The sequence below is a fragment of the Sceloporus occidentalis genome, unplaced genomic scaffold (assembly GCF_023333645.1).
Source record: "Sceloporus occidentalis isolate IW3139 unplaced genomic scaffold, rSceOcc1.0.p SCAF_150, whole genome shotgun sequence".
NCBI lineage: Eukaryota > Metazoa > Chordata > Lepidosauria > Squamata > Phrynosomatidae > Sceloporus > Sceloporus occidentalis.
The window spans coordinates 1,321,346-1,346,654 of record NW_028317130.1 but is presented as its reverse complement, the minus strand read 5'-3'; the positions used below and the strand labels follow the sequence as shown (position 1 = coordinate 1,346,654).

At 42.7% G+C, this 25,309-nt stretch overlaps 2 protein-coding genes across 6 annotated transcripts in view; one reads left to right on the top strand and one right to left on the bottom strand.

Annotated features, from left to right (window-relative positions):
- The window catches only part of LOC149280662 (protein Dok-7-like), a 54,451-nt gene extending 52,988 nt beyond the window's left edge, over positions 1 to 1,463 (bottom strand). For all 3 annotated transcript variants that reach the window (XM_089500233.1, XM_089500236.1, XM_089500234.1), the window contains exons 1-2: positions 1,320 to 1,463; positions 1,132 to 1,177 (exon numbers count right to left, since the gene is read on the bottom strand). In XM_089500233.1, the coding sequence (XP_089356359.1) occupies positions 1,132 to 1,177; positions 1,320 to 1,376 (103 nt within the window). In that variant the 5' untranslated portion in view covers positions 1,377 to 1,463. The remainder of the gene's footprint in view (positions 1 to 1,131; positions 1,178 to 1,319) is intronic.
- A 3,975-nt stretch (positions 1,464 to 5,438) lies between these two features.
- Positions 5,439 to 25,309, top strand: part of LOC149280660 (regulator of G protein signaling 12-like) — a 91,832-nt gene continuing 71,961 nt past the window's right edge. For all 3 annotated transcript variants that reach the window (XM_089500188.1, XM_089500189.1, XM_089500190.1), the window contains exons 1-2: positions 5,439 to 5,481; positions 11,358 to 13,303. In XM_089500188.1, coding sequence (XP_089356314.1) covers positions 11,453 to 13,303 — 1,851 coding nt within the window. In that variant the 5' untranslated portion in view covers positions 5,439 to 5,481; positions 11,358 to 11,452. The remainder of the gene's footprint in view (positions 5,482 to 11,357; positions 13,304 to 25,309) is intronic.

The following is a 25,309-nucleotide window of genomic DNA, read 5'->3' as shown; positions in this document are numbered from 1 at the left end:
TGCTACAAGATCTCTGTACATTATCATCATCATCATCATTGTATTCAAATGCATCTGAGGAAGTAGACTTTAATCTAGGAAAGCTCCTGCTGCGAACTTCTTTCTTTCAGTTAGCCTCAAGGGTGCTACAAGATCTCTCTACATTATTATTATCATCATCATCATCATCACTGTTCTATTCAAATACATCTGAGGAAGTAGACTGGAGTCTATCGTGAAAGCTCCTACTGCCCACTTCTTTCTTTCAGTTCGTCTCAAAGGTGCCACAAGATCTCTCTACATCATCATCATCATCATATTCAAATACGTCTGAGGAAGTAGACTGATGAGGGCAGGGAACTGTTGAATTACAAATAATAATTGTAAGCCACTCTGATAGCCTTTAGAGCTGAAGGGTGAGGTATAAGTACTCTAATAAAAAAAAAGTCTACGAAAGCTCCTGTTGCCAACTTCATCCTTTCAGTGAGTCTCAAAGGTGCTACAATATCTCTCTAAGTACTGACTACCACCGCTATGTCTTTGAATTGTTCAGAGAGGGTTTTGTCTTTCCCTTCCTACAGCTCCTGGTGTTTGTTGCAGGGCCTCCCATCCAAGTACTAACCAGGGCTAACCCTGCTTAGCTTTCAAAACCAGACCCAAAATGGTGTTTCCAGGGGGTCTGAGGTTGTGTGCCTTCCAGTCCTTTCTGCCATATGGCCACCCTCAGGTGGTGAAGACCTATGACCAGGTTTCCTTGGTGGGTGTCCTTTAGAGGGAGTTTGCCTTTGCCATCATGCCCTGAGGCTGAGAGAGTGTGACTAGCCCAAAGTGGGCTCTAGGCCCCTCCAAATCCATGGCTGCTCCCTTCCTCTCAGGCCTCCTCCCTCCTCTCCCAAAAGGACAAGGCCCTGCCCCACTGCTGCTATATTTAGCCCCAGTAAAAGAGGAAGGGGAAAGGAGGCGAGGAGGAGACCCACTGAGGCGCCACGATGGGGGGGAACCAACCACACTACACAGAGCCCCCCTCACCTCAGAGACCCCCCAAGCCCCCCAAGGAGCTTTCCTCCCTCCCCTCAGAAATGCCAGGGACCCTGGTCGTCTTCATACCCCCCCCCCCACATACCCCCACACCCCTCCATTGCCAAGACTCACCAGCCACTGGGGAAGGCTTGCGCATAACCACCCATCTATTCTTCCACTGAGAGAGAAAGAAAGAAAGAGAGAGAGGGGGGGATTGTTGTTGGGGGTCTTCCTTTCCCGCCACCAGCCCTGCCCCCCACCCCTTGGGAGCCACCCCAGCCAAAGGGGACCCCTCTGCCAGGCCAGGGCATTGGTGGGACCTTTTTCCCCTCTCTCCACTTGAGCTGGCCCTCCACCACGGCCGCGGAATCCGTCATCTTCAGGCATGATTTCCGACAGCTGCTGCTGCCAGCTTCAGGGAAAGGGTCACTTTCAAAATAGCTCCATTGGGTCACTGCTGGCCGAGCAGGAGGGGCCCGGAGGAGGCTGTGGCCACAAGGCTGGCTGGCTGGGAGGGACCCTCCCTTGCTGCTGCTCCTCCTCCTCCTCCTCCTCCTTCTTTACATTGGAATTGACATCCTCACAGTGTTGTTAGCTGCCCTCAGGGCCACTCTGTGGATGAGACATCTCCAAGAATCCCTATCAGTAAGTGGTTTATTCAATCATCATTCAATCATCCTTTATTCAATCATATATAAAATATAATCAATAAAAGGATAATAAAATAATAGTTGTACAGTACAATTATTACAACAGGATTCAAAGAACAAACACCAGAGTCCAGTTCCACCAGCAATCATCAGTTGTCACCAGCCAGTTGGGGATGCATTTTGCACATAATAGAACAGAATTTTGCTACCTTAGGTTACATCAGTTGGGTTCTGATTGTCCAACAGATAGCATAAAGAAAAGGGACCAGTATGTCTGGGATATTTGAGTAAAAGAGGGGTAATCAGCTGATGGCAAATGTCCATAGAGAATTGGCAATACAAAAGAACATGAGCTGTAGTTTCTATAACACCAGCATGACAAGAGCAAAACCAATATTCTTAGGGTATTTGCCTGTATTTCCCTTCGAATACTGCTATTGGGAGAACATTAAATCGGGCTAAGAATCCCTATCATAGAGTTGGAAGAGACCGCAAGGGCCATCCAGTCCAACCCTATTCTGCCATGCAGGAACTCTCAATCAAAGCATCCCCGACAGATGGCCATCCAGCCTCTGTTTAAACACCCCCAAAGAAGGAGACTCCACTACACTCCAAGGGAGTGTGTTCCACTGTCGAACAGTCCTAACTGTCAGGAAGGTTGAGGTGGAATCTCTTTTCCTGCAGTTTGCATCCATTGTTTCAGGTCCTGTTCTCTGGTGCAGCAGAAAACAACTTAGCTCCCTCCTGAATATGACATCCCTTCAAGTATTTAAACAGGGCTATCATATCACCTCTTAACCTTCTCTTTTCCGGGCTAAACATCCCCAACTTCTAAGTCGTTTCTCATAGGACATGGTTTCTAGACCCTTCACCATTTTTGTCTCCACTTCCACTGCTTTGCCCAGTTCCTGCAAGTCCTTGCCCCCAACTGACTGACTCCTTTGTGTACGGAGTTGCAGGTCTTTAGTTCAGATTTAAAGTGAACTAAGGAGGTGGTAGTCCAGAGGTGCATAGGAAGGAGATACCAACAGTAAGAAGCAGTGCAGGAGAAGGGACACATCCCACTCAACATCCCTGCAGTCCTAGATCGCTGAGCACCAGCAAGAGGGTAGGGGGGAACAAGTGCCAACAATATAAACAGATAGACACATTCACAACTATCTAAAAGACATCTGACACCACTATCTAACACAAGACCAAATCAAACAAAATAGCATAACAAAAACATATACATCGACTTCTTTCCTAAGAGTTTTTTATTGAATTTAATTGAACCATCTTTCTCTAAAGCTTTAGCTGCTATCCCATCATTATCCAAATAATCAAACCTTTATTTTGATGCCACACAGTAACTTATTATTATTATTATTATTAACCTTTATTTATAAAGCGCTGTAAATTTACACAGCGGTGTACATACAATCATATTAATTAGATGGTTCCCTGCTCTCAGGCTTACAATCTAAAAGGACAACACACAAAAGGAGAAGGGAGTAGTGGTGGGGAAGGGAATGAGGTCCAGCAGTTCCTCTCTACCTCCAAGGCCTGGACCAAGGCAGATGGACTGGAGGGAGGGCTTGGCTTCATAATGGATGGTTAATCTAGTTGGAGCTAGCCTGCGTCTCTAGTAGGATAATACATATAAAGTACATAGCAATACAGGAAATGGTTCAATAAAACAGGCACGAAAAGAACATCAAGTAGCAAGTGACAATTATGCAAGGCCTGGGAATGCTTCTCTGAACAGGATGGTCGTATTGGTCTATTTGCTTTGCAGCTTTTCTCCAAAAGAAATCCTTTCCATGTAATCACCTCTATTCATAGATATAGGCCTCATAAAGACAGGCCAAAATAAAGCTGCTTCAGGTCACTTTGGAGGTATGCTGTTTCAATGATGCATGTGTCCTAAGAGTCTGGAAGCTGCGCCAAAGCCACGTCCCAGTCCTAAGAACTGGAGCACAGCTTTGGTGCAGCTTCCAGACTCTTAAGACACATGCATCATTGAAACAGCATACCTCCAAAGTGACCTGAAGCAGCTTTATTTTGGCCTGTCTGTATGGGGCCATAGCTGTGTTAGTCTGTAGATTAAATCTCCATTGTTCACATACATCACAAATGCACCCAATTAAATTGGGGGGAGGGGGGCTGCCAAAAAACCCCACTTAATCTGGGATAATCAATATCAGGTTTTTCCCTGAGGTTTTTAGAAAGATCTGCATCACTGGTAGTGTGAATAACCCAAGCGAATAGACCCAAGATAAAATGCTGCATGCCAAAAAAGGGGTTCCAAATACATTCGCAGCACTGACTCCATCTTTATTCGAATGCTTGCATGTGTGAGCAACCAAACTTGCAGAGATGCACATCGATGCAGATCGATGCGGTTTCATAGTGTGAATAACCCAGAATGGGTGAGTGAGACTATCCGCATGTAGTACTAAATGATGTCTGAATGATCCCAAAGTGGTGTCAACCTGGATTCTTTCTGCAGGGAGAGCTGATGGCAGCCCTTTGTCTCTTCACTTGCCCTGTTGGAGGCCCAGAGAGAAGCACTGGCCTGATGTCCAATGCCAAGGGATGCTTATCCACAGTCTGCTCACTCAGATCTTTTGTCTAGATGGCATTGCAGCAATGATCCTGCACAGTGGCCGCCATAATCGGTTGTGAGACCTGATGCAAAACATGCTTCCCGTCCGGCCATCACAAATTAGAAAAACAATGCACCAGTATCCATTGTTATTGACAATGTCCGTTTCCATGCTCTGGTTCTAATAGTGTTCCCTGTTACACAACTTTGCATCTTGCTTGTTGAAGGTTATCTGGAGATCTCAACATCTTGGTCTCTTTTTGGTTGGCCTAATAGTTATTACATTAATGTGGATTAAAGATTCCTTGATCAGACTCTGCTAGAATGAAGCATTTTATTATTTAGTTCAAGGTGGCTTATTTATTCTCTGCCAAAGGGCACCTAAGCTGGCAATTTTATTAGTTTGCAATCGCCACCAGCCATTGCATTATTGGTGGATTCAGCAGTCTTCCTTCAGCCCCAAATACACCATTAAGGACAGAAGAAAGTCCCAAACACACTGCAGAGGTAACCCGGTTTGGGACCGCTTTAACTCTTTGTGTGGCTCTTTGCTATGGAATTCTGGGAGTTGGATTTTGTTGTGGGCCCAGAGCGGAGCACAGCTCCGCTCTGGGCCCCACAACAAACTCCAACTCCCAGAATTCCATAGCAAAGAGCCACACAAAGAGTTAAAGCTCAATGCTGTGGAATATCTGGGATCTGTAGTTCCAGCATTGAGGCCTGGCCCACAACAAACTCCAACTCCCAGAATTCCATAGCAAAGAGCCACACAAAGAGTTAAAGCTCAATGTTGTGGAATATCTGGGATCTGTAGTTCCAGCATTGAGGCCCGGCCCACAACAAACTCCAACTCCCAGAATTCCATAGCAAAGAGCCACACAAAGAGTTAAAGCGGTCCCAAACCGGGTTATTTCTCCAGTGTGGGTGCAGTTAAAGGCAAATAAAATAGCCTTATCCCCTTCCCTCTCCTATAATAAACCAAAACACTTATTTCCCGACATGCCTCGGGAAGGAGTGGCACGTCGGGACCCGTAGTCCTTCCAATCTTCGAACCGGTGATTGACGTCTCCCACCGACCAATGGTTGAGGAGGATGAGGAAGAGGAGGCGGGCGCGGAGGCAGCGTCTCCCAGGCAACGGCGGCGGCGGCGGCCCAGAGTTGACTTTTGTGTCCCGTTGAGGCCCTCGGAGGCCTCCCTCTCTTCCTCCTCCTCCTCCTCCTCCTCCTCCTCCTCGGAGGGAGCAGGTAAGGCAGAGGCCTGCCTCTGGGGCCGGTGGTGGGCGAGGGGCCTCCGCACCCCAGGAGTAATCCGCTTCGACGCCGCTTTTAACGGTCTTTGGCTCCGTGCCAATGAATCCAGAGCTTTGCTTCGGTTCCACAGCAAACTACCCTCCCCAGATGCCTTAGCACTGAGCCCAGGCTGCGGCTCTGACGCCGAGACCGAGAGCCACAGAGAGAGAGAGAGAGAGAGAAGGTGGGAGCAGGAGCTTTGGTTGCCCGGGGCTTCTGCTTCCTCAGATGCAGGGAGACCGAGGAGAAAGGAGGAGGCCGAGAAAGGCTGGCCTGGAAACAAAAGGTTCTCAGTTCAACAAGTCTCACTGTCTGCCTGCTTCTCCCTTCCTCCTCCCTTCCATCATCCCTTGCTTCTTCTCTCTCCCTCTCTCCCTTCATTCCTTCATTCCCTCCTCTATCCCTTCCTTCCCGCATTTCTCCCTCCCTCCCTTTCTCTCTATCTCCCTTTCTCTGTCTCTTCTTTCCTCCCTTCCCTTTTCTCCAACCCCTTCCTCCTTTCCTTCCTTCCTTCATCTCTCTCTTCTTTCTTTCCTGCCTTCCCTTTTCTCCCTCCTTCCCTTCCCTCCTTTCTCTCCATCTCTCTCTTCTATCCTCCCTTCCCTTTTCTCCAACTCCTCCCTCCTTTCCTTCCTTTCCTTCCTTCCTTTATCTCTCTCTTCTTTCTTTCCTGCCTTCCCTTTTCTCCCTCCTTCCCTTCCCTCCTTTCTCTCCATCTCTCTCTCTTCTATCCTCCCTTCCCTTTTCTCCAACCCCTCCCTCCTTTCTATCTTTCCTTCCTTCCTTTATCTCTCTCTTCTTTCTTTCCTCCCTTCCCTTTTCTCCCTCCTTCCCTTCCCCCCTTTCTCTCCATCTCTCTCTCTTCTATCCTTCCTTCCCTTTTCTCCAACCTCTCTTTCCCTACTCCCTCCCTCCCTCCCTCCTTCCCTCCTTTTTTCTTCCTTCCTTTCTTTTTTGTCCCTTCCTTCCTTCCTTCCTCTGCCCTGGATGTGCTCTCCTGTGCCACTTCCCTTGCGTTTCAGCTGGGAAGCACCTACTCCCTCCCAGGTGTTTCTGTGTGGGTTTTCCTTGGGATGTTAATCCCACTGTCAAAGCAGGAAGCAAAGGGCGATGAATAACCAACCCAGGGCTTGCCACAGTAGAAACAGGTACATATGATGGAGGTTCTTTAAGAATCTCAGAGGTTAGCCTGATGTTTGAGTTTTGCTCATGTGATCCAAACTAAAATGTTTGGAGTGATACAGGCTGCATCCACACTGCAGAAATAACCCGGATTAACACCGTATGAACTGCCCTGGTTCAGTGCTCTGGAATTCTGGAAATTGTACTTTGTTGTGGCTCTCTGGGCCCACAACAAACTACCATTTCCAGAGTCACAGAGCATTGAGCCAGGGCAGTTCATGCGGTGTTAATCCGGATTATTTCTGCAATGTGGATGCAGCCACAGACTTTTTTGCAGATGACATTAAAGGTTTAGGGTTCGGATAAAAACCACCTGGATGGAATTTAAAAAATGGGGCCTCTTGCTCTCATCACCATCCTTGTTATTTTTACAGAGGATATACCCAACTCCAATCAAATAAAACATTTACCTGTCTCCCTGGACTGAACCATAAAACCATATATCCTGTGCTTTTGAGTACACCCTTGGCATGGATCCTCAGAATTTTTTTCATGGGATCCACCCCAAACTTTTTGTTCAAATCAGATCACATCCATACTCACAGACTGAACCATAAACATCACAGATCCCTTATTTTACTCTGCAACCACAGTGCAAAAACATGGATGCTACCGCCAAAAAGATGCAAAGTTAACTTTGCCCAGTGATTCTAGAAGTTTTCTGAGCAGCACTGCGCAGGTGCAGTATAACCCATTTGTATGTATTTGCAGATGACCACTCGAAGAAATAGCGTTACAGGTATGCAACCTGTCCATATTATAGATTCCATACTTTATGGTTATACTGTGGTATACACCTTTCTGGGGCACAGAGCCTCATGAATACTTTAACAATGAATGCTATAACAATTGATCTTGACATCAACGTAACTGAGATTTTACAGTTACAGTGCATTCGTGTCATACACGGGTGCGCTTTATGCAGCTTTCAGCGTACGTGGGGAAAAGGTGTGGCGTGTCCCATAGGGAACAATGGAGTATGCACCCATGGTGTGCATATGCCGCTGCATGCACGAGCCCCATTCATTTAAATGGGGCTCAAGCATAGGTGGAATTCGCTTTACGTGGGGGAGTCCGGAACAGATCCCCCACGTAAAGAAAGATCTCATGTCAAAATCATATGGGTCCCTATGCCTCATTTATGTTTTTACACTCTGGTAGTGCCAAAGGGATACTTAATAGTTTATGGAGATATATTAATTTGATTTAGACCTCTTTGGAAGATATACTTTATAAACATGAAATCAAAAAAGTTGTTAACTGCCTTTGAGTAAAGCCTGATTCATGGCAGTCCTGTGGATGAGACATCTCCAAGAACCTCTGTCCTCCAGTGCTCTGCGTAGGTCCTATAAATTTATAACTCTGGCCACCTTAATAGAGTCCATCCATCTAGCATGTGGTCTTCCTCTTTCTACATCCTTTCCTAGTATTATTTTCCCCCCAATGAGTCATGCCTTCTAATGATGTGACCAAAGTATGACAGCCTCAGCTTAGACATTTTGGCTTCCAAGGAGATTTCCAGCTTGATCTGGTCTAAGACCCATTTGTTTGTCTTTTTGGCTGTCCATGGTATCCTCAGCACTCTTCTCCAGTACCACATCTCAAATGAATGGATTTTCCTTCTGTCTGATTCCTTTATTGTCCAGCTCTCACATGGTACATGGTAATAGGGAATACAATGGTTTGCACGTTTCTAACTTTTATGCTCAGTTGTATATCTTTACACTTTAGGATTTCTTCTAGTTCTTTCATAGCTGTCTTCCCCATTCCTAGTCTTCTTGTTTCTTGACTGCAGTCCCCATTCTGATCAATATTTGAGCCAAGGTAAAGGAACTCTTACTATTTCGATTTCCTTATTATTCCTTTGTCTAGGTTCAATTTGTGTAGTCCCACCATGGCCATTATTTTTCTTCCATTTAAGTTCAGCAGTAAGCCTACCTTCACTCTTTCTTCCTTGATCTTCCTTAGTAACTGTTCCAGGTCCATTATGCTTTCTGCTAATAGTATGGTGCTGTTTGCATTTCTTAGATTGTTGATATTCCTTCCTCCTATCGTCACTTCTCCCTCTTTGTGTCCAAGCCTACTCATCATGTAATATTTTCTGCACACAAGTTGGAACAGCTGGGGTGCAATGTTGCAGCCTTGCCTGACCCCTTTTTGCAATTGGGAACTATTCTGTTTCTCCATGTTCTGTTCTAACAGTACAGTACATTACAGATTGCTCATCAGGACTATCAGATAGGTTGGCACTTCCATGTCTTTAAGAGGATTCCATAGCACTTCATGATATGTACAGTCAAAGCCTTTGCTATAGCCAATAAAACCCATGCTGTTTTTCTTTTGGAATTCCTAGGTGTACTCTATTAGCCATCATATGTTTGCAGTGTGGTCCTTAGTGGCTCTTCCTTTCCTGAACCCTGCTTGCATCTCTGGGCTCTCTCTCTCCATGCATAGTTGGAGTCTATGTTGCAGAATTGTGTGCATAATTTTGCTTGTGTGGAAATTAATGGTATGGTTCTATAGTTGCTGCAGTCTTTTGTGTCTCCTTTTTTGTGAATGGGAAGGTATATTGATTGTATCCAATCTATTGTCCATAATTTTGTTTTCCATATTTATTGACATATGTTGATTAGCACTGGAGTTGATTGTGTGTATGGATTGTAGCAGTTCGATTGGAATATCATTTATTCTGGGTGATTTAGGGGCTGAACCAACTGCCCCTAAGGTAATGCGAGAGGAGCTCCATGATGCTGCCTGCTGTGTGATGGGGTACATGGCATCATGCTGGCATGAGGGCGGAGTCAGGGCATGCATCATGCAGACACCACACCCCCATGCCAGCCTTTGATGCCAGTCTGTACAGCCCCTTATTTTCGTATATCATAAATTTATTTATTTATTTTCATAAATCACAATCATAAATCATAAATAGGATCCATTTTTTGTTTGTTTGTTTTATGGATCATTTACTTTCTTTCCAAATTTTTCAAGTATGGTGAAATTACCAGCAGACTATGAAGATTGTCTGGTTTCAGACCCAAACATACCCAGCCTCATGTTTCCCCATCCTGAAGCAATGCTCTACTAACTAGTTATTTGCACTGAAACAAAGAATTATAGAGTTGGAAGGGACAGCAAGGGGCATCTAGTCGTGTCCTTCCTGTGCAGGAATACATAACTGAAGCATTCCTGAGAGATGGCTATCCAAATCTCTGTTTAAAGACCTTCAAAGAATGAGAGTCTACCATGTCCCAAGGAAGTCTATTCCGCCATCAAACAGTCCTAACAGTCAAGAAGTTGTTCCTAATGTTTAGGGGGAATCTTCTTGTCATCTGAAGATTCTTAGGGAACACTGGCATAAGAATATAGGATTGTGCTTCTTAGACAACTAATAATTTTGAAAAAGCAGCAACAGGCATAATATCCCTTGATGTCTAATATCCCTTGACATGAAGAGTGAGAACTTCAGCTATCTTACTTGTTGTGCAAGGACCCAGAAAACTAAAAAAACAACTCTTGTTAGTACAGTTGGCCTTTTTATACACTGATTTTTTATACACAGATTCAGGCATACACGGTTTGAAAATGTTCAAAAAAAGTATAAATTTCAAATATCAAACCTTGATTTTCCATTTTTTATAAGGGACACCATTTGCTATGTCATTATATTTAATGGGACTTGAACATCCATGGATTTTGTTATACATGGGGGATCTTGGAACCAAACCCCAGAGTATAACAAAGGTCCACTGTACTGTCTTGTGTTACAGTATAGTTAAAAAATTCTTTCCCATAGAATATTAAGTTCAAAATGTTTTAATAACTAGAAATGGGGTAAACAGGAAATGCAGTTGCCCATCATATTTGCTAAATCTGCTAAATTTGCTAAAAAAACATATTGTGTTTTTCTCACTGTAGAAGTACACTGTTTCTAATCTCTTCCTCTCACAGGAACTGCTTTCCCTGAGTAAAGCAGGGAAGCAAGGGTGATTTGACACTAGTTGTACTTTTGGAGGACTCTTGGGGCAACTACTGAGAAGCATTTGCCTGGAATAGAAGACTTAGCAAGGGGGAGCAGTCTGAAATCCAGATTATCAGTATTCTGGCTCTCTAAATCAGCCCAAATCCTGTTGTTAGCTCTGACTGGAGAAGACCAATTAATTCATTTGGATTTACTTATGTGTTGACTCACCATTCAATAATAGAATCAGCAGGACTACTGCAGTTTGGACTAAGCAACAGGAGCCAAGCCACTGTATGCTAATAAGATAGTACTGTAGTCAAATATTGTAACTTTCAAACTTAGGAATATTAGTGGTGGTTCTATGTTTAAAGTGAGGTTTTGTTGTATCTCTTTTCACAAAAGAAAAGTGGTGCTGCCACAATTATACTGTATACAGAAAAGGATGTAAAGAAAATGAGACAGTTTGAAACCTACTGATAGTACAGCAAACACCAGGTACTCAGGAAAGTGGTGCTTTTATCACAAATGAACACCAAGTCTGTGATTGTATTGAGTGATACTAGTGCATGTAGAAAGTCTCTATGTCAATCTCCCTGCTTAACTATCATGTATTTAGACATTAAGTTCAATAGTAACAAAAGAAGTGAATGGTGGCTACTTCTAAATAACTTTTTTCCCTCTTTAGGACCTACCACAATCAAGAAATGAACATTCCCTTCCAGCATCCCATGAAACATTTGTTCTGGATTACATAGGCTACCTATTCCATCAAATACCAGCATGTATAGACCAGGAGAGAAAGTGAAATGCCAGATGCGTATGCAAGGTTCCAGCGTAAGAAGTGTTGAAGTTGCTAGAGGAAGAGCAGGATATGGGTTTACTCTTTCTGGTCAAGCTCCCTGTATTCTTAGCTGTGTTTTAAAAGGAAGCCCTGCTGATTATGTGGGACTCAGAGCAGGAGATAAAATATTTGCAATAAATGAAATCAATGTGAAGAATGCATCCCATGAAGATGTGGTGAAGTTAATAGGCAAATGCTCTGGCGTTTTACACATGGTCATTGCTGAAGGGCTTGGCCACATGGACTCTTGTTCAAGTGATGAAGAAGTTGGGTTTTATGATGGAAAGGGTTGGCTTAAACCAAAGCTTGATTCAAAAGGAATGGGTATTAACAGAGCACAGAAGGTTGTTGAGGAAATGCAGTCTGGTGGGATTTTCAACATGATCTTTGAAAATTCTAACGTTTGTGCTGGTAATATACAGACCTCAACCAGAATGCAAATGCCAGTGAATGAAATAGCTGCAGGTAAATTAGAAACACTACCCGAACGTGTAAATAATAACTCTAGTGATTTCTATAATGAGGAACTGCCCAAAACCTTGAATGATGATGATTCACATTTTAGAACTGGATTGGAAAACCAGGAGTATTTTGGATTAGATGCAAGCATTTTAAATGTGGCCATGGTTGTAGGCTACCTAGGATCAATTGAACTTCCTTATTCAAGTTCAAATCTGGAATATGATAGTTTGCAAGCTATTCGTGGATGTATGCGACGTCTTCGGGCAGAACAAAAAATCCATTCGTTGGTAGTGATGAAGATTATGCATGACTGTATTCAACTCTGCAATAACAAATCTGGTGTGATAGCAGAGTATCCTGCAGAGAAGCTAGCATTTAGTGCTATGTGCCCTGATGATAGAAGATTTTTTGGGTTGGTTACTATGCAAACTATTGATGATGCAAGTTTGGCACAGGAAGAAGAAACTGTTTTGAGGACATCATGTCATGTGTTTATGGTGGATCCAGAACTATTTCAACATAAAATTCACCAAGGAATTGCACGGCGTTTTAGATTGGAATGTACAGCAGATCCAGACACAAATGGTTGTCTAGAATTTCCAATGTCATCACTACCTGTTCTTCAGTTTGTCTCTGTATTGTACAGGGATATGGGAGAATTCATAGAGGGAGTGCGAGCAAGAGCCTTTCTGGATGGAGATGCCGATGTTCATCAGAATAACAGTATGAGTAGTAATAGTGACAGTGGTATTGGCAATTTTAATCAAGAAGAGAAAAGCAGTAGAGTTTTGGTGGTTGATCTAGGAACTAGTTCAAATAAATATGTTCCTAGTAGCATACAGGACAACCCCGTAGGTAGAGGTCAGGCTGTTTCATCCTGGAATGTTGATCATGAACAAGAAGGAAACTCTGCATTAGAAGCAATGTTACAGAATAAATCTCAACAGCTAAGTAAATTCCTTGCTCCTTCAGCTCGCATTGAAGTTCCATTAGTTTCTTCCAAAAGCTCAGTTACACCATCCAAGAAGAATTCTGTGGACGCTTCCAATCAAAAATGGTTGCCAGTTCATGTATTAAGAGATTGGCAACATGGATGTATAAGTGACCAAGAGTCATACACAGATTCTACAGATGGCTGGTCGAGTGTTAACTGTGGAACTCTTCCCCCTCCAATGAGTAAGATTCCTGCTGACAGATACAGAGTTAATGGGAGCTTTGGTCAGCCTCATCTAATATCACAAAAGAATGAACTGTCTAAAAAAGGATTTCATATGCAAAACATGTTTGAATCTCACCGTGGTGGCAAAAAGGCCAGAGAAGATAAAAAGGTAAGAATGTTTATATAATATGTTTGTTAGAAAACATTTTGATATTGAAAAATGTATAAATCTGATATTACAAAATCGGCAAGCTTTTCATATTTCCAGATTACTTCACTGGGCAAGACATTACAAGAAGCAGATGAGGAATGTTGGGAGAAAGTTGCCAGTAATTAAGTAATGGTATTTATATGTTCAGAATCTTAAGGTGAAATGGAGGAAAGATTTGTAGGCATTTAAATTAGAGCAGTGATGGGCAGCTGCAGAGAGAGCAGGGCCATTTTTCACCTTTATGTCATCCCAGGGGCCATGTTGATGTGCCAACATGACTGGAAATGATGTCCCATCACTTCCAGTTTCATTTCTGACCAATTTGTAAGTGGCTTGGCTCTTCAAGTTATGGGAGATTATGGGCGCTACACTGCTATGTTTTGCAACATTTTAAAACTGTGAAAAATAGCTATAGTTATTTACAGATGGGAGTGCAGAAGGCTTCAGGGGGGCACAAGGCCACAAAATGATGCCCAAATATCCCCATCCCTGCACTAGAGGTTGATATGATGGTTTGAGGTTGCATCTTTAGCATCCCTAAGCATTTGTAAAATATATTTTCTAGAAACTTTCTAGCCTTTCATTTTGGTTCACAATTGTTCTTAAGCTATTAGTTGGGGTAATTGAGTGTATTACTTGATTCCTAATTGAACTATGACTACATTAGGTCATAACAATAAACTTAAACCATGAAAGCCCTTGTTTTTAGAGTATGAACAGTGTGCTCCTGCATGCTGCTGGAAAACAGGAGAAGTCCCAGCAGAGTGGAATAGGGCAAATGTTGTTCCTAACTCAAAAAGGAAAACAGAGGATCCAAACAATTATCATCTGGTTGGCTGCATCCACACTGCAGAAATAATCTGGTTTGACCCTGCTTTAACTGCCATGGCTCAATGCTATGGAATTGTGGGAATTGTAGTTTATTGTGGCACCAAAGCGGAGCTACAGTTCCCACAGTTCCATAGCATTGAGCCATGGCAATTAAAGTGGGGTCAAATTGGATTATTTCTGCAGTGTGGATGCAACCATCAATACCAGGAAAGATTTTAGAGCAGATCATTAAACAGAGAATCTGTAAGCATTTAGAAAGGAATACCATAATCGCAAAAAAGTCTACTTGGATTTCTCAAAAAAAAAAAAAAGTCATGCCAGATTAAGTCATGCCTCTTTTAAAAAATAAAATTATCAGCTTGGTAGATCAAGGAAATGCTGTAGATATAGCATATCTTGATTTCAGTAAGGCCTTTGAAAAGGTCCCCCATGGTATTCTTGCAAACAAGCTAGTAAAATGTGGGCTACACAATACAACTGTTAGGTGGATTTCTAATTAGTTGACTGGTGAAACCCAAAGGATGCTCAGCAATGGCTTCTCTTCATTAGAAGTGACCAGTAGTGTGGCACAGGGTTCTGTCCTAGGCCCAGTGCTATTCAAAATCTTTATGAATGTCTTAGATGAAAGAATAGAGGGCATGCTCATCAAATTTGTGGATGACACCAAATTAGGAGGAATAGCAAATACCCTAGAGAAGAGGAACAAAATTCAAAATGACCTTAATAGGTTCTCCTTGTCTTTCTTGCACACCAATACTAGAGACCTCTGCCGCCACCCCTTTCCCCCTCTCCAACTCCCCTGGAACCTTCCACACACCCCAGGAGGGATGTACCGCCTACTGAAATCACTGGTCTAAATCAAGGGAAGTATAGTGGAACCTCAGTATTTGTGGGGGAACCGTTCTGGACCTCCCCATGGATACTGAAAACTGCAGGACCTCAAGTCCAATTGTTCCCGATAGAGGCATGTACACTTGACTGCACTGCCATAAGGTACAGCCCCCGTTATCACCAATGGCAACATTTGCATGTAGCTGTACCTCCATGCACTGGTAAGGCCCTGTTGTCCTGAAGTCCCATTGTCCCTAATGGTGGCACACCTATGTGCATGAGCCGCCACTGGGGACAGTGAGGACTGTACCTAATGGAGGCACAGCCATTTGCATATGCTACCATTGGAGACAATAGGGGCTTGCTGTCCACGGATGCTTAAATCTCTGGATGGCAAGCCGGCAGATAACAAGGCCCGACTGTCATAATGCCACTATTCTGCTTTGGTCAGGCCTCACCTGGAATACTGTGTCCATTTCTGGGCACCACAATTGAAAAGGGATGTTGAAAAGCTGGAGCATGTCCAGAAGAGGGTGACCAAAATAGTGAGGAGTCTAGAAACCATGCCCTATGAGGAGAGACCTAGTGAGCTGGTTATGTTTAGCCTGGAGAAGAGAAGGTTAAGAGTTGATATGATAGCCCTTTTTAAATATTTGAATTTTTTTCTATTGAAAATGTAAAGTAGAATGTCTATATTTTTCTGTCTTTTGGTTTCATACTGTCTTAGACACATACAGTTGGGTTCGTAGAAGTAGAATTTCCTACCTCTAGTCTCCTGCAGTACATTGAAAAAGCTTCTGAGAAGGTCTGAAGACGTTACTGAATGGTTTTGGTACAAGAAACAGTGGGTTGGGGAGGGTTTCCTGAAAATCAGACAGAAGTATATCTTGTAAGTGTATTTTTAGTACACTGATCTACTGATTTTCCAGGATCCCTAATACACTTAGCTTGTTGTATTCAGAAGGGTCTACCAACTGTCTGTGTTCCTTGGGAGATCGCTTCAGGGGATCTTCTATTGGAGGAACAAGAAAGGCAAGTCTACCTCTGCCACTTTAGTTGCAGCTGCCTAAATCTGAACCCAACCCATTTTGCATTTCAGTGAGTTGGATCAGAGCTTTGGGAACAGACAACATAATTAGCTGGGACATGGATAACTTGTGATAGGCATTATAGAGGGATGGGTGTGCATGAAAACAAGACTGCTATTTTCAGCAGCTGTCACTTGTTCCTTAGAACACATAATTCAGTCCTCAGAGATTAATTCATAGCAACCCAATATTAGAGTTATTCTAAGTGCCTTCAGTTAAAAATAGAACAAAGCCTACAATTAAAAATGTTATATTAAATAGTACAGCTATAAACAAAATTCCAGCTGTTGCTAATTTTGCTTTATAAAGAACTTTATGTTAAAAGGAATAATCTTCAAAAAGAAAGTGAGTGGAGCTTTGGAAAATTGAAGACATTGTAATTTTCCAAGAGAAGAAATGGATATAGTATTGTGCACCTTTGTTAACATCACTCCTCTTGCATCTCAAGTAACTTTGAACACCAGCCATTTATAATAAAAACCAGCATGTATTTATGCATGTATGTATATATTTAAAGCATTTATATATTCCTGCCAGGGCCCTCAAGGGTGGATAAAAAGTAATAATTATTTTGAATGTCCTGTAATAAAAATTACTTTAATTAATTTCGATTTCTTTTCTTTTTTAGTATCTGTACTCAGTTTTCTTTCTAAGAAGAAATCAAAAGGAGTTAGCAGTAACAAAAAGTACAATTTGTAGTTTGTTGTTGTGTGCCTTCAAGTTGTTTCTGACTTACAGCAACCCTATCACAGGGTTTTCTTGGCAAGTTTCTTTGGAGGGGGTTTGCCATTGCTATCCTCTGAGGCTGAGAAAGTGTAACTTGCCCAAGGTCACCCACTGGGTATTCATGGCCTGCACTATAAAAACAACAAACCAAAAACCATGAAAAATTATCCAAAAGTATTTGTATACAATTTAGTGCTAGTGAACATAATTTCAACTAAATACCTATGGGAACAATTTAAAAATGTATTCAGTTGCCCCTCCTAACTTGCAGATCTGGGATCCATGACTCTGAATACTCACAGAGGGGCGACCTACGTTATTTCCAATGGGGCATGCCCCCGCAGCACTTGCTGTGTGCGTACTTGCGGGCACCTGCCCCATTCAAGCCTATGGGGCTTGGATATGTGTGAGCCTCCATTTTCACGGGGTGGTCCAGAATGGACCCCCCATGAAAATGGAGGGCCAACTGTATACTTTGATACAGTTTGGTACAAATCAACACAACAATACAAATCTGCTAAAGCCTTAAGAACCACAGAGGTGAGCTTTCTTTCATCACAGGCTCATTTGGCAAGGACACAGGAGAGAACCTTCTCAATGGCTGCTCCAACTCTCTGAAATTCCTTTCTTCTGAAGGCTAGGATGGCACTTCCCTTCTCTCCTTTTACTTGCAGGCGAAGATCTTTTTGTTTAAGCAGACTTTTAATGTGTAATTGCTCTCAGGGAGGCCTCTTATGGGGGGATGTTTAATGTGATTGTTTTTAATTGACTTTACATTTTTATTATTAGGTTTGATTCTTTTTCTTTTTTGAACTGCTTTAGTTCCCACACTGGGAGAAAGACAACATATACATGTAATTATAATTAAGTAATGAATAATAAACAATGCATGCCTTCTATGCATCCAATTCATTTATAAAGAGGTTGAACAATACCAGGTCTTAAACAGAACCCTGAGTACTCACCTCTATCCTATGCTCCACCGAGCAAGTGACTGAGGAATCAATTGGTTAGAGTGCAAGAGCTGCTGGGTAGTTAATCTAGGCCAGGTCAGTCACAGGTTATCCAGCAAGATGGAGAGACAAGAGGGTAGTCATCAGCCAGGCCAGAAGTCTTTACAGCAACTTAGTAGTCCAGATAAACAAAGCCAGCAAAGAGCAAAATAGAATCATAAGTCATAGCTGGCCCAAGGTCAAGAAAACTTGCCTGTTCTAGGAGCAGGAAATATAGGTGAGTTTGCAAAGAATAAAAATCAATGCATTTGTCTGTAATTTCCACTCTGGGCCACCAAGAGATGTTCAAGGTTGCAATGGTCCATATGGACTTCAGTCCACAGCAGGGAGATCAAATGCATATTTCTCTAGCTTGACATAGAGCTGGTGCTCCTACAGTCATTGGAGAATGGCTGTGTAGGCATTGTGAGCTTCCTAGTTAGGAGAATATATCGAAAAGGCATCTAAATAAATTATGCTAAACTGATCAAAGTAATTTCAGAAAATGTCATTCATTGGAAGATGGCAAGGGAATTGCATACCCAGAGGGCATGATGGTAATGCACATGAAGGAAGCTGTGCAACAATTAAAGTAATGGCACATGCACCATGGTGCACACACTGCCCTGATCCGCAAGCACACACACCATTGTTTGCAATGGGCGCGAGCATACGTGGATTTCCCCTTACACAGGGGATCCGAAACGGATCCCCGTGTAAGGGAAGGGCCTGCTGTATATTCATAGTATCCTAACGGATCTAGAAGAGCCATATCAAGTACATTTCTATACCACTTACCAGTGCACTTCAGCACTCTCTAAATGGTTTACAATGTGTAAGCTAATTGCCCCCAACAAGCTGTGTACTCATTTTAGCGACTTTGAAAGGATGCCAGGCTGGGTCGACCCTGAGCCCCTGCCTGGTATTGAACTCACAACCTTGTGGTTTGTGAGTGAGTGGCTGCTGTACAGGCATTTAACCACTGTGCCACCAGGAATACCATCTTCCCTTTATCACTTCATCCACTGAGGCCTAGTTTAGTGCTAAAGCATTACATAGCCGCTCCAACCAGATCCAGGATCAGTGACATGGGATACTTGTTTCATATGGTGATCTGATTGATGGCTCTGTAATTGTTGCACAGATGAAGCTGCAGTGCAGGAGTCCCCCCCCCCCCTCCCCAGGATATCCCACAGTGTGGTGAGTTCTGGCTCTGATAGGGGAGAGGCAGTCTGTTGGAATGGGACCCACAGTGACTATGTTGATTTCATAGTCATATGTTCAGTGTAGGCCTGGGATGACCCATTTCCTAGTAGTGTGGGGAATCCCCTTTTTGCGGGAGAATTCTTGGCAGAATGGCCAGAAGTGCCACAGAAGAGGTCTGCCTGCCTCTTTCTCTTCCAATGGAAGCCAAGATCAAGCCCCAACCAACTGCATGAGCTCCACTGTTGCGTTGGGCACCAGTGGTGCTTGTCTTATTAATGAGGATGCAGGGACACTGAAGGTAAGTGCAGCCCTAGACTCCAGTGCTTGTCAAGCCTGGCAGTGAATTTCCAGCATCCCGTTCATCCACAAGCATTGCTCAGTCAACTTCTGCAAGAATGCAAGGCCAGCTCATTCATGACATCATCAGCCAAATTTTCTCTATATTGGTCCTCAGTACTGCACCATTCCAGACTAAGGCCTGAACCAATTGCCAGAAAGCAGTAGTACAAGTGGCAACAGATTCCTTCTCTTGGCAGAAGTGATGGATGTGTCAGTTCGCAGTTTTGGTTTGCATGGTGTCCTCCCACACCCTTCCTATTTCCCTCAGAAAGTCAGCAAGGTTGGCCAGGAGAGACTTCACTGGAGGAGAATGGGGGTGACCCATTTTGCAACTGGACCAGTAAGCCGGCTGATTATGAATACTTTTGTCTGGTCAGTAGCAAAGTCTTCAGGACTGAGCTGAAGGCAGCTGACAACGAGCCAAAAAAACCCTGGAACTCGTCTGGGGAGCCATCAAATTTCTCTGGTGGAGACACAAGGAACTTGCATTAGGAGATTCCAGTGGAGGTGGAATAACCTCCTGCTGGTTATGCTGTGCCTGCAGATTGACTACAACTGTGAAGTTGATTTACTTGCTTAGCTGGAACCTTGTTCTATTGGAGCAATGTCTCCTTGCTGCCAGCATTGGGTTGCTTGCAGTCTGTCTATTCTCCAGTCAGCAAGTGACCCAGGAATCAGGTGGAGTGCAAGAGCTGTCAAGTAGTTTATGCAGTCCTGGTCAATCACAGACTGACTGTCCAGCAAAATGAAGGGAGAAACAAGAAGGTAGTCATCCACTGCACCAAAAGATTTTAAAGCAATTTAGTAATCCAGATAAAGCTAGGAAGGAGTAAAATAGAGTCATCAATTGTAGCCCAAGGTCCAAGGTCAAGAAAACATCTAACACCAAAGAGTACTGCCAGTCACCAAGACAGAGTGGTTGCAAGCAACAACAACACAAGGGAGCTGCTGGGACATTTATAGGATGCTGTGTCAACACACCAGATGCTTAATGAATCAGTGTCTCCTATTTAACAGCCTCTAGGATCAGCATAGTCTCTCCTTATCTTTTTGACAATCTTCAAAGGGCGGTAGCATGTTCTCAGCATCTGCTGCCTCCTGCTGAGGAGTACTACTTGCACACACACACTGTCTCAGCTCTCAGTTCCTTGAACTCAAAGTTCTAGCATCAGGAGCTGTAAATTCCTGGATATCTGACTCTTCTGTGTCTAGATCAGTGGTTCTCAACCTTCCTAATGCTGTGGCCTTTTAATACAGTTCCTCATGTTGTGGTGACCCCCAATCATAAAATTATTAATATAATAATATAATAATATATGTTTTCCAATGGTCTTAGGCAACCCTTGTGTTCAACCCCCAAAGTTGTTCCAACCTACAAGTTGAGAACCGCTAGCCTAGATCTTCTGTCTCAGAGCGTGTTCTGACAACCTGTTTCTAGGATGAAGAGGAAACATGTAAGCATTCTTTTAGTTCAGTCTTATCAACCATTTAAAAATTCAATGATCTCAAGCTATCTGATTTGCAGAACTGGCAATTCACCCTCCCCCACAAGTCCATTGGCAACAACTGTTTCATTCTTTCCAGGTAACTCATCAGGGATGAGTGGCTGATGGCTTGTGAGCTGGCACTGGTCCCTGAACCATGAGTTAAGAGTAGCACTAGTCTGGTCCACACTTTATCAGGTATTCTGCAAGAATATCTTGGGTTACCTTGTCAAAAGTCTGAGTTGCTAGGATAATTTGTTTATGACTGATTTCTCTGAAATCCATTACAACTACTTGTGGCTTCCCCTACAGTGGAAGAACAATCCTTTCCATCCCAGTCTAGCGATTGTCTTCACTCCATCTAAACATAAGACTAAGCTTCTGGTGTGTTTGTTTCATCCGTAGTGCAAGTTTTCCTTTTTCTCATGCTTATTTAGTCCAAAGAAATCTATTGTTGTCTATTTCCATTTTCCCTACCTCCATCTTCTCTTCCCCTTTGCACCTTTTGGAGGTTCTCTCCCCTCTTTGGTGCTGGGAATGATCAGAGGAAAGAAGCAGCCAAGGCATGTTGGGAGATTCTGTGTCAAAAATTGTGCTCTTCCAGGTGTCATTTTTGTTGTTGTTGTTAAATATATGAGAAGTATATCCTATTTTGTTTACATTATTACAAATATTCCAATAAAATAATTCCCACATAAAGTTTTCCATGTGTTTGAATATAATATTCAAACCAAATGTGCTAAACCAATAGTATTTAGAGCACTGAGCATTTTCCTGGAAAATTTTTCACTTCCACTTTTCTCAGAAAACCCACATTACTAAATTCTAAGCTTTGAGAAAATGTAATCATGAATTAAGGAATTCAGTTGCTTTTGCTTGTAGCATAGATACCTAGCAAGCAACAACTGTTGAAATTCTCTCTTCAATCCAACCATTAAAAGTAGAGGAGCCTTCTTCTGTTTTCAGTCTGGCAACCCTAGGTAAAAGGGTTTTTTTTTTTTGAAGTAAATATACATACATAATATTTATGTAGCTGACATTGGGTGATGGACAGTTCAGAGATGTTTATATTGATACTTGAAAGTATTTTCCTTTTTTTAAAAAAAAATCCACTGTAGTGTCTGGTTAGACAGATATATCCAATTGTTTTTTAACACTATGCTTTGTTAAAGTCAGTTATAGTTTTGCTGAATATTGGATTGGCCCAAGAGAAAAGCTGTGAGAGGTTGATTTAAAGAAAAAAACTCAAAATTCTGGTGGGGCTTATTAACACTTTTTGTCATATCCTGGGCTTATCCACAGAAGGGGGAAACCTGACTCCTCCTCCAAATCTTGCACAATCAGGACACACAACGCTTGACATTTCCCCAAAATCTGGTGTGATCAGGATGCACAATATACAGCCCTATCTGCACCAAACTGAGCACATACCCTCTTAACTCAGGTTTTAAAAACTCGTGCTTTTTTCTGGTGTTTGCTGCAGCGTAGAATTGCATTGGATTGGAGATGGGGCGGCAGGACAGATCACTCCAAGGCCTCCACCAGCTTTTGCTGTTACTGCCTTTCCCGCATCAGCTCCCAGAATCAGGATAGATGACTGCCTGCCAAGCACTGCTATTTACCAATGTCGGGCCAGTTGCCTACCCAAGAACAGTGCCGAGGAGGGAAAACCTGGTTCTGCACCCAGAATGAAATTTACAGAAAGGTTTTGCCTTCCTGTGTATCTCCACACTCTTGAGGTTAGAACAAGGTGCCAAGGCACCTAACATGTGGGAAAAATCTTTCTTTAAATGTTGTTCTGGGCGTGGAACTGGTCCAGACATTGGTAAGTCATGGTGCCTGCCAAGCATAGATCTGGACTGGCGGTGGGAACTGACTGAAGAAAAGCAGCAAAGACCCCAGCAACATATATAAACAACTACTGAGGATAAAAGAGGTGTGGGGTGACTCCAATATTGGTGTGGAGCAGAACAGATGTGGAGTCCATTCTGAGTCCCTCCCCTCCCCGAATGTAAATAACATCTGACCTTATGTGGTAGAATTACCCACTTATGAGTTCCCAGTTAAAACTAGCAATCCGCCATCACATTTTAAACCAGAATGAGTTTATACTACCACTAGGGCAGTGGTTCTCAAACCTCTTAACCTTGTGATCCCCTGAACATCGCACCCCCCACTCGATGTGTATGAACAAAAAAAGTTGTTTGTTTAGTGTGCATATTTTGTTCACATGCTTTTATGTATTCATATTTTAATATTGTGTAAGGAATTAACATTGTTCAAATGGGAACAGATTTAATTAAATAAATTCAGTACTTAATACATGCACAAATCTTAGACATTTAAATACCATGAGTGAAATTTGACACATAATGTCTTTCACACAGCCACATTCACATACAGCAGTGCTCACAAATATGTACACTCTTGATCATGCTCTTTCTTTAACTCATGCACATTTACCTTCTGACAGTCACACAGAAACATTCTGTTTCTTATGTGTATTTGAGTAAAGATGTATGTGAGTAGAAAAGATGAAGAGTCTGTGTGAAAGAGAGAGTTTCTTTGAGGGACTGTGAATTGCTGTATATATTCATGTATAAGTCTAGAAATTTAGGCCAAAAAATTGACCCAAAAACCTGAGTCGACTTATCCACAGGTCAATGTAAATGCCGTATATTAGCTCTCATTTAAAATAAAGAACTATCCCCTGGTGAAAGGCAAGAGTATAATATATCATGGAAGTACCAATCCCCTCTACTCTCGTCCATCCAACCTTAAGAGTAAGCACAAAGAGCTATGTCTGCTGGAATTTTGTAAGTTCGTTGACATTGTTTTGCTTTGCTTCATCTTTTAGATCTTTTGCTATATGCTCCTAAGTTTTACCCTTAACTTATCCATGGGTCATATCAAAAGCCATAATTTTGGCCCTAAAACCTGCCCTCGACTTATACATGAGGTCGGCTTATAGTTGAGTATATACAGTAATGTATCTGAGGGAGAAAGGCCTGTTACAGACTGCCAAAATAAAGCTGCTTCGGGTCTCTTTGGAGGTATGCTATTTAAATGATGCATGGGTCCTAAGAGGTCGCACCAAAGCCACACTCCATTTCTAAGCACTGGAGTGCAGCTTTGGTGCAGTTTCCGGATTCTTAGGATGCATGCATCATTTAAACAGCATACCTCCAAAGAGACCCGAAGCAGCTTTATTTTGGCAGTCTGTAACAGGCCAAAGAGTCAGAAAAAGCATTACTGAGAGTGTGTGAGAGAGAAAGGCACTCATGCATCAAGGAAGGTACCAATGGTATATGAGATAATTAATGTTTGTGTGACTGTGAGAGAAAGAGAGTTAGAATATGTATGTGTGCGAGAGAAATAGCAAATGAGAGATTCTGAGAATGTGTGTGAATCACACTGTGAGGGAGGGAGGGAGAGCATGGCTAGAGTATGTGTGTGTAAGAACTGGCTAAGAAAGTTGTGGGGGAGAAAGCAAGCAAGAAAAAGCATGCAGCTGAGGATGTGTATGTGTGCATGTGAGTGAGAGAGGTTTGTGTGTGTCAAATAATGAGAACTCCTGGAGAACAGGAGAAGTCCCAGCAGACTGGAAGAGGGCAAACGTCCCCATCTTCAAAAAGGGAAAAAATGAGGATTCTAACCATTATCGTCCAGTTAGTCTGACATCTATACCAGGAAAGATTCTAGAGCCGATCATTAAACAGAGAGTCTGTGAACATCTAGAAAGCAATGCCATAATAACAAAAAGTCAACATGGGGTTTAGAGAAAGAAGTCATACCAGACAAACCTGATCTCTTTTTTTGATAAAATTACCAGCTTGTTAGATGAAGGGAATGCTGTGGATATAATATATCTTGATTTCAGTAAGGCCTTTGACAAAGTTCCCCATGATATTGTTGCAAATAAGCTTGTAAAATGTGGGTTAGACAAGGCAACTGTTACATGAATTTGTAATTGGTTGACCGGCCGAAGCCAAAGGGTGCTCAACAATGGCTCTTTTTCATCCTGGGGAGAAGTGACCAGTGGGGTCCCACAGGGCTCTGTCCTGGGGCAGTATTATTCAACGTCTTTATCAATGACTTGGAGGACAAAATTGGGTGCATACTTATCAAATTTGCTGATGACACCAAACTAGGGGGAGTAGCTAATACTCCAGAGGACAGGATCAAAATTCAAGACAACCTGAATAGGCTAGAAAGCTGGGCCAAAGCTAACAAAATGAAATTCAGCATGGAGAAAAGTAAGGTACTGTACTTAGGGCGGAAAAATGAAATGCACAGATATAGGATGGGCAACACCTGGCTGAATGAAACTACATGTGAAAGGGATCTGGGAGTACAAGTAGACCACAAGTTGAACATGAGTCAACAGTGCGACGCAGCAGCTAAAAAGGCCAATGCAATTTTAGGCTGCATCAATAAAAGTATAGTGTCTAGATCAAGGGAAGTAAT